Genomic DNA, 15464 nt, shown 5'->3' with positions numbered 1-15464 from the left:
ACGATTTAGGAATTTTCACATTTTTCTGCAGTCCTGACAGTGGGACCTGAGAAGACACCTGGAGTCCTGTGTCTAGTTCTGGGCACCCCAGTTTAAGAAGGATATTGACAAGCTGGGAGGTGGGAGGCCAAGATGATGAAGGGCCTGGAAACCAAGCCTGATGAGGAACAGTTGAGGGAGTCGGGGATGTTTAGCCTGGATGATAGGAGTCTGAGAGGAGAGATAGGAGAGCCATCTTCAAATATCTCACATGGAAGAGGCAGCGAGCTTGTTTTCTCCTGCTCCGGAGGGTAGGACTCGAACCTGTGGCTTCAACTTACAAGAAAGTTGTTTGACAGCGCAACAGACTACCGGTACTCGGAAAGTGGTGGGTGCTCCTTCGATTTAGGTTTTTAAGCAGTGTTTGAATGGGATTCTTCGGCTGCGTCTCCCACATTGCAGGGGGCTGGACTGGATGACCCTTGGGGGGCCCTTCCAACTCTACAGTTCTAGGGTTCTATCCATGGCTCGAAGCCCCGGAGGCAGGGATGCTTCTGAATGCCAGTTCAGGAGGAGGAGAGAGCATTGCTCTTGTGCTCGAATCCTGCTTGCGGGTTCTCCCTTTGAGAATAGGATGCTGGACCAGATGGGCCCCCTTTGGCCTGATCCAGCAAGCTCTTCTTAGGCTCCTTTTGGACATCGGCGGGGGCGCAAAGGAGGGAGCAGGAGTCTCTGTCAAGCAGCAAATTCCCCCCGCCCTGAGAATGCATCTCCCAGCCGGCCTCTTGGGGACGGGGCTGAGCAGAGCCGACAGGGTGCTGCCGTTGCCTTGCAAACGGTCCCACGGCGAGAGGCAGGATCTGCTTGGCTGGCTGGCGCCTCACCTGAGCCGCCCATCCAATCCCCGGCTCGGCATCCAGGCCGGGTTGAGTGGAAAAACCAGCCGGTTGCCATGGGAAGGGCGCCTCTCAGCTGGCGGCTGGCCAGCCTCAAAAGAGGCACTGCGGGTTCTGAGGCTGGGGGTGGGGGTGGCTGCAACAAAGGACTCTCTTGCCCGCCACTGGCATATCCCCGAGATCTCGGCTGCTGAGCCACAATTAGCTGCGCTGGGAATTGGAAACTCGGCGAGCCTGTTTTCTCCAGGAGGGGCTTGTTGCATCCCTGCCTGCTCTTCTCCAATGGGAATGGTGCCAGCTAGCAATGGCACAGCTCAGGCAGAGAAACACACCTGGCAGGAGCTGAGTGTTGGGGGTGCCCAGGTTTAGTCCACACTGAAATCTCTGAAAATACTGGAATACTGCCCCCTCAATGAGGCCAAACTTAGATTCACAAAATGTTTAGGGGTATGTGTATCCCCAGAAAAATAATAATCACCGATTATTATTAATTCAATTTATGTACCACCCTTTATCAAAAGATCTTGGGGCGATACACAACTTTAGAAATACGTTACTAAACATCAGTGATTGAACCATAATAAAAAGCATACCGACAGCCTAATAGAAAAATAATCATCAGAATAACAGCCTCCCCCTCCCCCCTTTTTTACAATCCATGTTGTTGTTGTTGTTTAGTCGCTTAGTCGTGTCCGACCCTTCGTGACCCCATGGACCATAGCACGCCAGGCACTCCTGTCTTCCACTGCCTCCCGCAGTTTGGTCAAACTCATATTCGTAGCTTCGAGAACACTGTCCAGCCATCTCGTCCTCTGTCGTCCCCTTCTCCTAGTGCCCTCCATCTTTCCCAACATCAGGGTCTTTTCCAGGGAGTCTTCTCTTCTCGTGAGGTGGCCAAAGTATTGGAGCCTCAGCTTCAGGATCTGTCCTTCCAGTGAGCACTCAGGGCTGATTTCCTTAAGAATGGATAGGTTTGATCTTCTTGCAGTCCATGGGACTCTCAAGAGTCTCCTCCAGCACCATAATTACAAGCCATAGATTATTTAATGGCCGAAGGCCTGGGCAAAGAGGAATGGTTTTGCCTGGCACTTGAAGGCATGCAATGATGGTGCCAGGCAATCCCCTCTGGGGAGAGCATCCCACAATTATGGAAGCCACCACCAAAAAGGCCCATTCTTGTGTTGCCACTCTCCGAACTTCTCCGGGAGGGGGGGACCTCAGATGACAAGTGCAGGGTCCGGGTCGGACAATACAGAGCTGGATGGACCAGTGGGTCTGATTTGGAATAAGACAACTTCCTATGTTCCCATTTAAGTCACTTCCTTATTCCAGACCATGAGGACTAGAATGTTGATTTTTAAGGGAAGAGCTGCTGCCGCTTAGTGGCAGAACATCACCCTTGCATGCAGAAGGACCCATGTCCAAACCCTGGGGGCATCTCCAGGTAGGGCTGGGAGAGGAACCCCCCCCCCCCATATGAAACCTTGGAGAACTGCTGCCAGTCAGTGCAGACAGTGTTGAGCTAGATGCAACTTAGTATGCCTTTGAATTTTTTTTTTTAAGACTCCTTCCTCATTTCTCAACCCTGAGTAACTGACAACAACAATAGCTGGCATTGCATAATTATTTTTGCTTCTTATGCATTTACCTGAAATGAACTCTCTGCCACAAGATGCAACGATGGCCATGAAGCTGGGAAGCCTTAAAAGAGAATTAGAAGCTGGGAAGCCTTAAAAGAGAATTAGACAATACAATATTGGTGAAGGCCGTGTTGTGCCTCCCATGTCCAGCACTGTCTATTCTGAATAGCATTTGCTGGGGATCACAAGTGGGGAAGAGGTTTAAGTTTTCATCCAGGTATTTTCAAATTGAATGAAGAGAAGGGGAGAGAGCCCAGTTAAATACAAAGCAAGTTTGCGGCGTCCGCTGTGGAAATAATATAACCTTCCAGAAGTTTGTGGATTGCAACTTTTATCTGCCCCAGCCAGCCCTGGCAACGCGATCAGAGAAAGCAGGAGTTATAGAAGCCAGGAGGATAAGGCCACAGGTTGCACTAATGGTTTTGACCAGATAAAAAGAGGTGGAATGCTGCTCTCACACCAGTTGCATCTTAGCACAAGAAGTTACTGGTTTTCTGCACTAAAGTAGGGCAAGTTATTCCCATCTGGGTCCCTGCAGGGGCTCAGAAACAACAACCAAGCGAGGCGGATTATTGTGAGACCCAAGGCGGCTGAAGGAGCAGAGAAGGGACTGCGAATCCCTCCCCCAATACATTGCCCGTTTCCCAGCATAATCATAAGGACTACCGGGTAGGAACTTGCGGGAAGAGAATAAAATGTTAAAAAGTTCGGCCGATTCAAATTACAAGGAGATTCCGACCGAACATTTCTGACGGTAAGAGCTGTTTGATGGTGGAACTCCTGCAGAAGGTGGTGGATTTTTCTTCCTTGGAGGTTTTTAAGCAGAGGGTGCATGGCCACCTGTTGGAGGGATCTGTAGCTGTGATCCCTTTATTGCAGGGACCAATTATTTGGAGGCCCCTTCCAAATCTACAATTCTGTAACGGCTTGTTTTGGAAGGATCTCTGCCCAGCCAACACATATGAATTTGGAGAGATTTCTGGCTCCAAAGATGGGGAGGACCTTATGGGAAGAAAGCGAAGATTAATCAGGGAACTTTGCAAGCCCAGCTTGTGCAAAAGGGACACGGGCAAGCGGTCTCACACCCCCCCCCCAAGTCCTTTTCCCACCAAGACTGGCCAAATAAATTTGGCCCTGGTGCTCTCTGCATGCCTGAACTGCTAAATGGGATGTTTTCTTTCCTGAACATCAAGGAGGTTTTGCCATGGGAAAGGCTGCCATGCAGCTGACTGGCTAGAGCGCTGGATCCGTCAAGACACGCTCCCCTGGGGGCCCTTTCTTCAGATGCAGCTTCTGGAATTCGCTCTGGGTTCATGGACTCATGTGACCACAGAAAGTGCACACAGCTTTCATTTAATTGCTTCTGCTTGCTATCAAGGGCGACTCAAATGATCCGAGGGAACGAAGCAAATCCCCTGCTAGAATCGTAAAACCGTTGATTTGGAAACTGACCGTATCAGAGCGTCAGGGAAAGCAGCAATTGGCTGTGATGGCTTTTCATAGCGTTTGTGAATGGTGCAAGCAAAGGGCAGGGAGAGGTTTTTCCTATTTTCTGAACCTAAGCGCTTGCTGGAACGGGCCAGTGGCTCATCTAGTCCAGCATCTTGTTTTTACAGTGGCCAACCAGCCAGAGTGGTGTACTGGTGAAGTGTGACTAAGGTTCAAATAAAATTAAAAAAAAATATTTCAGTAGCACCTTAAAGACCAACTAAGTTTTTATTTTTGTATGAGCTTTCGTGTGCATGCACACTTCTTCAGATATCTGAAGAAGTGTGCATGCACACAAAAGCTCATACAAAAATAAAAACTTAGTTGGCCTTTAAGGTGCTACTGAAATAATTTTTTTTGTTTTGCTTCGACTCAGACCAACACGGCTACCTACCTGTAACTAAGGTTCAAATAGCTGCTCAGCCCTGGAAGCCCCCTTGGGCCACTCAGCCTCACCTACCTCACAGGGTTGTAGTTGTAAAGAGCTCCTTGCAGGAAGGGTAGAATAGAAGTGCAATGAACAGAATGGAATGGAGAAACCCACGAACAGGATTTGAACCCAAGGCGACTCTCCCCCATCCGAGGTCTCCAGCACCTGGTATTCGAAAGCATTGCTGCCTCCAGTCATGGAGGCAGAGCAGTCATCCAGGAATTTGTCCAGTCCTCTATTCAAGCCACCCCTGCCTCCTGTGGGAGGGAGTTCCACTGTTCAACTCTGTGCAGCACGAAGTGCTTTTTTATTTTCTTTCTTCCCTAAATTCTCCTTCCATAATACCAGAACATTGAGTCATCTCATGAAAACAAAAGATTCAGAACAGAGATAATGAAATGGCAGGGGCGGGGTGAACCTGTGGAACAGGCTGCCACAAGGTGCTGCTGCAACTCACTCGCCTCGATGGTTTCGAAAGATTAAGACAAATTAACAGAGAGAGAAACCTGCTGGTCGTGACGGCTGGATGCTATCTCTCCAGCATCAGAGGCAACCGGCCTCTGAACACCAAACACTACAGAACAGCAGGTATTTACTGTTCTTTGTGTAAATTAAACCTCCAAAATAGCTGCTCAGGCATGGGACCACTTCAGCTGAGAGGGTTCTTGTCTCAGTGCACTTGGTGAAGTCTTGTTCCCATCCTGGGATTCTCGAGGGCCCCAGAAATCCAGGAGGTGGCAGCGTTCCAGCTGCAAGCTTTTGCCAGTGATGGCCTTCCTTCTCTCTGCAGTGCGTTAAGAGTGCGCTCACAAACCTGCATCTGATATAGTATTTTTATTATTTCCCCAGCCATTCTGGGCAGCTTCCAGCTCAGTTCCCCCACGGTTAAGCTGCTCCATTCCCCAGCGCTTAGTTCAGCTGTGGAACTCCCTGCCACAGGAGGCAGTGGCGGTGAACAACTTGGATGGCTTTAAAAGAGGATCGGACAAATTTCAGGGCTCTTTAGGGACGCTAGCCATGATTTCTCTGCCCAGCCTCCACGGTCGGAGGCAGCAATGCTTCTGAATACCAGCTGCTGGAAACCACAGGAGGGGAGAGAGGGCTCTTGTGTTCAGGCCCTGCATGCGAGTTCCGTTTTGGAGCATCTGGGTGTACCAACAGGATGCTGGGCCCCTTTTCATCAAGCACTTACCTGCTGCGAGGATCTCTAGCAAACCCACCTCCTTGCACAAGCTCCTTGAAATGAAGCGATTTTGCACACACCCCTTCAGGGCCCCCACTCAAACAGCTCCACTTTCACCCCACTCCCAACTCTCTCCCCCCCGCCCCACGTCTCAGATCCAAACAGGCACTGCCCTCCAGCACCCAGCCCCGCTTGCAACACGCCTTCCACTTATGGGGAAATTCTTGGCAGCCAACCCCATTGCCAAATGGAAGGCAAAGGTTCTCGTCAGTTAATCAAAGGAAGTTTAAGAGCACCCGAGGGCTCTTCAGGCCGAGAGCTCCGTGGCGCCATCGCTCCAGGGAGTCCTTCACGCAGCACATTGTTAAACTGTGGAACTCGCTTCCCCAGGGAGGCAGACCAACCCAGTGTCTTTAAAAGAAAAGATTCCCAGAGAATGCTATGAATTGCCACTAACCAGTTGGGAGTCAGCAAAGCTTTTTGATACCAGTGGCCGGCAACTGCAGGAAGGGAAAGGGGCTTTTAGACTCAGCTTTGGAGGTTTCTTTTGGGAGCCTCTGGTTGGCCCCTATGAGGGTGTGAGAATAGATGGCTATTGGCCTGATCCAGCAGGCTCTCAGGTTCAGAAAAACCTCTTCCTGTCCTCCGCTTGCACCGTACGCAAGTTTTATAAAAAGCCATCGCATCCTTGCGATGCGCCTCCAGAGAAGCGGACACGGAGCAACGGATTCAAACTACAAGAAAGAAGATTCCACCTCAACATTAGGAAGAACTTCCTGACAGTAAGAGCTGTTCGGCAGTGGAATTTGCTGCCAAGGAGTGTGGTGGAGTCTCCTCCTTTGGAGGTCTTTAAGCAGAGGCTTGACAGGCATATGCCAAGAATGCTTTGATGGCGTTTCCTGCTTGGCAGGGGGTTGGACTGGATGGCCCTTGTGGTCTCTTCCAACTCTATGATTCTTCCTTGCTTACAGTTGCTGCTATTCCTGGCTCTTTTAATGATCAATGTTATGGGGAACTATACCAGGCAGTGTGGGAGAGGGTTCAAGACTGAAGGCATGTGCAGATGAGCAGATTTCCTGCCGCTGGATTGCTAACCGAGCGATTTGGGTTTCCAATCAGGCCAGGCGCAAAGGCGTCTTGCATTTCGCCCCTAGAGCTCCTGAGGCAGCTGTTGACTAAAGCGGCGTCTTCTCAACTCTCTCATGGGTACAATGCGTTTGACACAATGGGAGAAAGCGTAGCCTGGAGACGGAGCCCCGCGTTGCAGCAGGCAGAGGGGGCCAGGTTCAATCCTCAACTGAGTCTCTAGTTAAAAGGGCTCTGGCGACGGGAGAGTTGGGAAAGGTTCGGGAAAGGGTGACTGAAACAGATGGAGGGAAGGCTGCGGCCTTTAGGTTTTCTCTAGTTTAGAGGAACAGTGAGGAAGAGGAGACATGGTAAAGAATTAAGCATAGCATGGAGAAAGTGCTTTTCTCCCTCACAAAACTGGAACTCGTGAAAAGCCAACGAAGTTGAAGATTCAAGATAGAGAAAATAAAGTCCTCCTTCATGCAGAACAGCTAAACCGTGGAACTCCATTCCACAGGAGGCAGTGGGGGCTTTAAGAGAGGATGGGACACATTCAAGGAGAAGGCAGCTATTTATGGCTAGTAGCCGTGATGACTATGAGCCAGAAAGGCTCCCAAATACCAGTTGCTGGCATTGTGCTTGGTGGGCCAGGTGAGCCACTGGTCGGATCTAGCAGGGTCCTTCTTAAGTTCTTTTGATCTGTAAAATTTGGGGGAAGCAAGAATTGCACTCCAGCAGCATCCAGAGGGTAAAACCCTGAAAGGTACACGGAAGAGAGTCCTGACATGGTATAACCAAAGGCTATATGGTATACCGTATCATAACTGTTTCTGGCAATCTATATATATATAAAAATGTAAAAATTGTGAAAGTGTGGGCTCCACTTTTCTCCATAACCGCTCTACCGATCGTCCTGAAATTTTGACACAACGATCCAGCCCACTCCCCGAGTGTTTCTAGAAAAAAAATCCCTCACAACTCACACCTGCGCAGGTACAGACCTATTTTTCAACAAAGTAAAACAGCGCCCTCAAGTGCATTTCCTCCCACGGTACACCCCCTCCCTTCCTGTGAAATCTACACCACACCCACAAACCCCGCCTCCACCACGAGATCCACCACTCACATTGAAGACCTCAGCAGAACTGAAAACAGGCCTTTTGCAGGAACAAGGTCCAACATTGCCAAGTGGAGGTAGGGGCCTACCTGGGGGGGGGATGGGGGCCCCAAATAGGGGGCAGGGATACATAATGGGTCAGAATAGGGGGGGGGAGACCCAGGGATGAAACCTGCCCTCTCCACAGTATCTCGCCTCAGCTCAGGGGGATCTGAAGGGGGGCTATTACCCTCCATCTCACAGACTAACACACAGCAACGCGTGTAGGGCCAGCTAGTATTGTATAATACTGGATGACCCAGAAGCTGCAGTTAGTGCAGAATGCTGCCCCACGAATGCTGATAGAACATCTGTGCTCTGAGAACATCTGCACTGGTTACCAGTTTGCTATCAGGTCAGGTTCAAGGTGTTACTGCTAGAATCCAAAACCCTTCGCTTGGGACCAGGTCACCTGCAGGATCGTATCACTCCCTATATGCCCGCTCAAGTGCTCTGATCTTTCCAGTACCAGCTCTGCAGTTGTAAGGAAGTGGCATTTTAGGGCGGCACCACCTGCCCTCTGGAACTCCCTGCCTCTTGATAACAGGCAGGCGCTTCTCCTGAACTCTCTGCAATGTCTGCTTGAAACATTTTTGTTTAGGCAACCCTAGCCACACACAGGTAGATGCTGGCATGCATTTTAATCTCTTCTACTTACTTTAATTATTTTAAAATGTTTTTAATTGATCATTTTTTATCTGTAACTGTATTATGTACTGTAATCTGCTTAGAGGCTTTACTACAATCAAGCGGTATATACATTTTGTTAAATTACAAATTGCTAAACACACTTTCTTTATTCCTTCCCCATTTTCTTGTGTGTGTGCATGGCTTATTTTATCAATCTGCACGTACAGTACCTGGTTGCAGAAGACTGTGGGCGGGCCATGCGACCCCAGAGGGACTGCAATGAGCCCATGCGGCCCTTGGGATAGAAAAAGGGCTAACCACCTCAAGGGTCCAGTCTTTTGCCAACCAGATTTTGCCACGACCTTAACTGCCACTTTAGCATTGGGGGGGGGGGCGCAGACAAAGTTGTTGATGCTTGGAAACCCGTGTGGACCCCACAACCCTCCTTGGATGCGGCTGTTTTCAAAAGGAAAGTCTCTTTAGTTCTTCACCCTTGTAAAAAGAAAACACTAAAAGGGCTGCGGTTTCAACCTGCTTCCATCTCTCTTGACATCTGCCTCCCCGTGGTCAGAAAGGGGAAGTGCCCAATTTTGAACAGATTTAGAAATGGCTTTAAGTAGAAAGCGGCAGCTTCCGTTTTGGATTTCCGCAGACAGGGAGCTATCATTCCGCTCCCGAGTAAGCAGACACATGCCTGCAGACCCCCACTCCAAGGGCTTGCCTGGTGACAAACCTAACCCCACCCCACCCCCACCCCAATTTGGCGTTTGTTTGAAAGCATGTCGGGAGTTACTTATGGAGCCCAAGATGCAATTTATTGCAAAATCCTTTTACAGATACCGGTGGGATTAGACTCAGGAGTCTATAGGAAACATTTTGTACAAAATGCATTCAGAGGTGGGAGGTCTTTTCGTACAATGGCCACTTAGATGATACCAATCTGGAAACACAAAAAGAAAAAGCGAATAATTGTATTAGCCATCTGATCTGCCCCAGCTTTTCTGCCCCTTGGGGATTCACACCCACCCACTGATCTGCTCCCTCCTTTTGGGGAAAAACTTGCCATCTTCTAGCAAAGGAGCTTTACAGTGGCCTGCACGCTTCATACACAACTCAGCCTCATAGTGCAAAAACTGTCCAAGAATTTGATATCTGGGGCTATTTCCTAGAAACCCCACCAGCTAGCAAGTATTCTCTGCGTCCACAGAAAATCTAGCAGTCATGACCAGAATCACAGAACTGTAAAGGTGGAAGGGACCTCCAAAGCTCAACTAGTCCAACCCCCCCCCAGCAATGCAGGAATCACAGCTAAAGAATTCCTGACAGGTGGCCATCCGGCTTGTTTTAAACCCCTCAATGAAGGAGAGTTCACCACCTTCTGAGGGAGTCTGTTCCAGCTCTCAGAAAGTTCTTCCTAATATTTACTCAAAATTTTCTTTCTTGCAATTTGAACCTATTGCGACAGCCCTTTTGATATTTGAAGGTGGCCACCCTGCCTCCTCTTCTCCTGGGCTGGTAATTCCAGGACTCTCAAGGGGGGAGAGTGGGCTCCCTCTCAAGGGGAGGCTTGTGGGCTCCCTTCTGGGGAATTTGGCTGGCCTCTTCAGGGACTGGATCATGCTCTAGCCAGGCCCTCTTTGGCCTGATCCAGCAGCCAGGCCCTGCCTGCCCTTACTCCAAGGCCCCGTTAGTCGCAGCTACAGGGAAAGGGTCTATTGGTCTCTCCCTCCTTACCTTGTTGGCAACATCTAGTGCGTCATAGTCTGGAGCAAGGCGGACATAGGCTTTCTTCTCACCGTCAGGCCTGGAAGGAGAGACAGGAGGTGTTAGCTCTCAAAAGCAGCAGTGCTACACCGCTCCTACTCTCCAGTCCTGGTGCACATTTATTCCCTAGGATAAGTCTGTGGTGTGTGATGTTCTTGCTTTGGCTTATTTTACTACCTCGAGCAATTAGAACTTTTCTATATTAAAAAAATCAGAATCCATGCTCTCCCTCTTAATAGCACTTGCTCCTCATTTAAATTTTTGGTGTGTGCTTTGAGTTACTTTACACTGGCAGAGATAATCCTTTCCCAGTTTGCAAGATGCTAAGATTCCAACCGTATGTTTAAAGGAAACCTTATTTTCCTGCCCAAAACCTTACACTGGGTGCTTGGTACCACCCACTCTGGAATATGGCTGTCATGGAGAAAACTGTGCATCATCTGAAGTCCGGACACTTTTTATATGATTTGGCGTTCCTTTTATGACATGTGCCATGGAACCATCATTTTCAAGACAACCCTCGTCCCGAGCCTGGCAAATCTTGGACAATGCTTGGCGATCAGATAATATTCTGTCTTTGGAATGTTGTTGTTTCAACCCAAGTGCCACTGGACTCGTTCTATGTGCCTGTTTTACAGCTTTGTTTTCCATTTTTTAAATTTTTTTAATCTGTTATTACTTTTCTCTGTTTGATATACTGTAAATTATAAAATGAAATAAAGCTTTACAGACAGCAAATACCCTCCCCAGAGCATTCTTACACCTCTGTCAATCCCTGGAGGGAAATGTTTTGTGCATCAGTGGTTCCTTTGAAAGCATCACTTTCTTCAGTTCGATAATGTTTCCATCATTTGCACAAGAGTACCCACCTCTCCCTGCTTGCTTGCTTGCTTGGCTCTCTCTCTCTCTCTCTCTCTCTCTCTCTCTCACACACACACACACAGAGTCTCTGCTCACCTGATAAGTGTGTTGACCTTTGCCACGTCAATGTCGTAGAGCTTTTTGACAGCCTGCTTGATTTGGTGCTTGTTTGCTTTCACGTCCACGATGAACACCAGAGTGTTGTTGTCTTCAATCTTCTTCATGGCCGATTCAGTGGTCAGGGGGAACTTGATGATGGCATAGTGATCCAACCTGGGAGGAAGGAGGGCAGCAAAAGGGGGCTTTTTCTCAGTTACTCACAGAAGTGGGGAGGGGGGGGAGTGAGAGGTCCTCAAATACTCATCAGATCCAGGTGCATCAGTCACTATTAAGCTGTAATCACAACCAGTCAGGCTTTGGTCGCTAAATAATCATCCTCTGCACCTTGGATCCTTGGCCAAAGGGGAAGGCCATGGGCTCAGCGATGGAGCTCCTGCTCCGCATGCAAAAGGGGGTCTCCGGTTCAACCTCCAGCATCTCCAGTGTGGCTGGGGAATATCCTCCCTGCCTGAAACCCTAGAGGGCCTCTGCCAGTCAGAGTAGACAATGCTGAGCTAGAGGCGTCAGAGATCTGACTCGGGATAAAACAGCTTTCAACATGCCTGCATAGCATTCATAAAGAACTGAGATGAGAACATAAGAGCTCTGCTGGATCAGGCCAACGGCCCATTTGTCCCGCATCACAGTAAACACCTAGATGCCTGTGGGGAAACTCTCAAGCTCCCTCAACAATTTGGGGGAGGAGGGGAAGAGGAGCAGCAATCATCATTCATGTGCCACCATTAATAAACCATAAAAATAGACTAAACCTAGTTTTATCCTCCAAATATTTTACTAACGACATTGCACTCGATTATTTCCATGATATTTTCTATGTGTAAATATTTTACTTTTCTTCAGAAATAATTGTTTTTTAAAAATAAACAAAACTGCCAAAATAGACTGGAGCTGAGATAGACAATGCAGAAACTGATCAGCAATTTTTAAAGGAAGACACTGTGGAACTCATTGCAGGAAGATTCTATATGCCATTAAAAATCCATTTTTAATACATGAGTAGACAAGTCATGGGTATTTTGCCTGGCTACCAGACCTTGGTGGGCCACGCTGGGCATCTCTTGGGCCGACTTACTTGTTCCTCCTTGGCGCGCTCTTCCTGGGATACTTGGGCTGCCTCCGTAACCGCAGGGTTTTTGGCCTTCTGAAGGTAGGGGACGTCCGGATCTTCTTCTTCTTGTGACTGTGGACGCCTTTCAGGACAGCCTTTTTAGCTTTCAGGGCTTTGGATTTCGCCTCGGTCTTGGCCGGGACAGCTGCAAGGAGACAAAGCTGAGGATGAGCACATCCCATACAGCTTCAACAGGATTGTCAGCACCCATGCAATTTGCTCCACATCAATTCAGGTAACAGAAACGCTTGCTTTTAGTGACCCACAGGGAGAAATCTTTGCATAAACTAATGGGCTCTGAACTAGCAGTGAATGGTCAAGAGAGAGGTCTTGTAGTTATGACAGCACAATGAAAATGTCAACCCAGCATGGAGATGCCGTGGAAAAGGCAAATTCCACATCAGGGATCACCAGGGACTGAAAATAAAATTGTCCTTATACAAATCTAAGGTGCAAGCTCTTTTGGAATATGTGAATTGTTGTAGTTGCCCACCCTCATTTAGAAAGAAAGAGGGTTATCCCAGTGTTAGAGGATTCAGGACAGGCAAGAGTATTTCTTCACCCAGAGCAGTTAAATTATGGAACTAGTTTTCACAGGAAGCAGTGATGGGCACCAACCTAGATGGGTTTAAAAGAGGTTTGGACGGATTCATGGAAGAAGAGAGGGCTCTGAGTGGCTATTAGCCAGGACAGCTATGTGCAACCTCCTCTGAATACCAGTCACAGGAGAACACAAGTAGACAGTGCTGTTGTGATCATGGTCTGCTTCCATTTGGTTGCTGGGCTATGTGAATGTTTAGTCTGATTCAACAGGTCTCTTTTTACGAGAACGGGAAGGGTACATTTATAGCGTTTGCCTCAACACCATCTTAGTCCACTGGTAAGCCAGGATCTATTGGGTCACAACCAGATTTAAGAGTGGGCTGCAATAGCAACACTACAGCTGTACAAAAATATTTCATGAAGTTAAAAAGTGGGTCCCTGGGTGTCTCTTTGGGTAAAGCGGGGGCAGCACTCCTGAAAAGGCCAGATCCTACTGATCTAGAACATGCAGAATAATATGTAAAGAAATCTGCTCAGGGTTAATAAAGATTTTTTTGGGGGGGGGAGAAAGCTACCTGTTGCTATAAATACATATTTTGAAAAAGAAGGAAGCCTACAAGCTTTCTAAAAGCCAGAAATGAAAGCCACTCAACTCTTACTTCACTTGTTAGATGGGTCTGGCTGCCAGGCAAGTATAAAACACAACCACATGTCACCCTACAGCAGGCATCCCCAAACTTCGGCCCTCCAGATGTTTTGGACTACAATTCCCATCTTCCCCAACCACTGGTCCTGTTAGCTAGGGATCATGGGAGTTGTAGGCCAAAACATCTGGAGGGCCACAGTTTGGGGATGCCTGCCCTACAGCCTCAGCCAGGGCTGGAAGTCCCTCAACGCCCCTTCCAATCTGGACTGTCCTGAATCTTCCAACATTCAGCTTCATTGGGTTTCACAAGAAAGAGAAGGAGGGAAATCTTTTTATTCCTGTGATTCCCAGCAATCGTTATTCAGAGGCACTTGCTGCCTCTGACCGTGTGGCTAGTAGCCCCCTCCTCCCCGATGAATCTGTCAAATTTTCTTTTAAAGCCATCCAAGCTGATGGCCAATAGCCTCTCTTCTTTCCTATAATTTTTTTTTCAAAATAAAGAATATATTTACTGTTGCTATGACAATTGCTTTTGAGCTGTGTGATATTTGTTTTATGGTTCTCTTTTGTAGGTTATATTTAGTTTAAAAAACCGGGGGGGGGAGAAAGAAAGAAAGAAAAAGAAAACATTTCAATCTATTCATTATATGATTTCTTTTTTGGTCGACTTCCATTCCATGCTTCCATGGTTTCCTCAAATCATCTCTTTCTGCTGCATATTCTAATCCTTCTAATCATTCTCCCATCCAGATGTGGTGCCCAATACCACGTCAGTCTCCCCAACCCCACTTCATCCAAGCCACCTTGGGGGGGGGGCAGTGCTGAGAGAAGGGTAAACAAGCCAGCAGCCTCCCCCTCCCAGGGAAACAAGCCCTTCTGAACACCCCCCAATCCACCACCTCCTCCCTCCCCATAATTGACCCCCCCCAATTTGAGAGCTTCCAACTTAGGGGGGAGAAACCAGCAGCCCCCCCCTCGAGACAAACCCTTCCCAACAGGCCCCCAGCAGAGAGTTAAATAACAGAGCTATAACCATTATAGGGGGTGAAATAGCTCCCTCCCCGCATTGCAGCCCCTCTAGGTCCACGGCTGCCCCAGAGAGGGAGCCCCCCCGAGGCCCCCTGCGCCCCCACCACGAGGCTCACCCTCCTTCTTCACTTTCGGCGCCATCTTGGAAAGGAAGGCGAAAAAGAGGGAACCACGTGAGCCCCGCGCCAGCTTATAGCGCCAGCTCTCGCGAGGCTACGGCGCCCAAACGCCGCGAGACGTCCCGCGGAGAGTCGCGAGCGGCCGGGCGGAAAAGGGATTGCCGGGGCGGGGCTCTCGCAGCCCCACGCCCCGCCTACACAGGAAGGAGCATGCGCGCCACGAGGCCCCGCGGGGTTATGGAGCGCCGCGGTGCGCGACGGGAGTTGTGGTTTACCTCGCCAACCCCGCGCCCACGTTTTGAGTCGCGGTCAAAGGGCGGAGCCTTTGAAATGAACGGCCGCAGTCAACGCTTATTCATTTACTTCACGGATTAGCAAGTAACAGATCTATGTAATATTCATCAGGGGAGGAAAACATGAGAAATATTGCATAAAACACACACACACATATATATATATATATATATATATATATATATATATATATATATATATATATATATATATATATATATAAAAATCAACATTTTAACCCTTTAATTGCTTTAACCATGACACTTGTCATATATGTACTGTATGTTTATACTTTTTTATAAAAAAATAATTATTTTTATTCAGTCTCTTCAAGGGCGTACAAAACAAACAGCACTTGCCCTGTTTTCTGGAATGCCAGTAATACTGACTTAAAATCGCTAGTGGGAATTGCAGGCGAAAGAGGACACGCCTGCGGAGATTCGGGCAAAAGGTGCTCAGCAGGTGCCTGAGTCGCCACGGCGCAGGCGCCTGCCCGAAATCAAGGGGCAG

The 15464-nt window shown here is 48.5% G+C and overlaps 1 protein-coding gene and 2 non-coding genes across 3 annotated transcripts; all 3 read right to left on the bottom strand.

The window, feature by feature from the left end:
- Positions 1-9263: 9263 nt before the first annotated feature.
- RPL23A (ribosomal protein L23a) lies at positions 9264-14749 on the bottom strand. Its single transcript, XM_035139968.2, has 5 exons — positions 14658-14749; positions 12288-12468; positions 11192-11368; positions 10205-10274; positions 9264-9410 (listed from the first exon to the last, which is right to left on the bottom strand). The coding sequence occupies exons 1-5, from the start codon at positions 14680-14682 to the stop codon at positions 9396-9398; spliced, it is 468 nt and encodes a 155-aa protein (XP_034995859.1). The 5' UTR covers positions 14683-14749; the 3' UTR covers positions 9264-9395.
- LOC118097438 (small nucleolar RNA SNORD42) lies at positions 11027-11091 on the bottom strand. The gene has a single exon (XR_004694044.1). It is a non-coding gene; the product is annotated as a small nucleolar RNA SNORD42 (small nucleolar RNA).
- LOC118097439 (small nucleolar RNA Z17) lies at positions 11468-11540 on the bottom strand. The gene has a single exon (XR_004694045.1). It is a non-coding gene; the product is annotated as a small nucleolar RNA Z17 (small nucleolar RNA).
- Positions 14750-15464: the final 715 nt, after the last annotated feature.

This window comes from Zootoca vivipara, chromosome 15 (genome assembly GCF_963506605.1).
Source record: "Zootoca vivipara chromosome 15, rZooViv1.1, whole genome shotgun sequence".
Classification (NCBI taxonomy): domain Eukaryota; kingdom Metazoa; phylum Chordata; class Lepidosauria; order Squamata; family Lacertidae; genus Zootoca; species Zootoca vivipara.
Note: the sequence above shows the minus strand (reverse complement) of the source record. Positions and strands in the feature narration are given on the sequence as shown.

What these genes read in the sequence shown, in the direction of transcription:
- RPL23A (XM_035139968.2), bottom strand. Translation starts at nt 14,682, where the DNA reads ATGGCGCCGAAAGTGAAGAAGGAGG. An exon ending in GCCGAAAGTGAAGAAGGAGG is followed by an intron (nt 12,469 to 14,657) that starts GTGAGCCTCGTG and finishes GTCTCCTTGCAG; the next exon opens with CTGTCCCGGCCAAGACCGAG. An exon ending in AAGGTCAACACACTTATCAG is followed by an intron (nt 10,275 to 11,191) that starts GTGAGCAGAGAC and finishes CTCTCCTTCCAG; the next exon opens with GCCTGACGGTGAGAAGAAAG.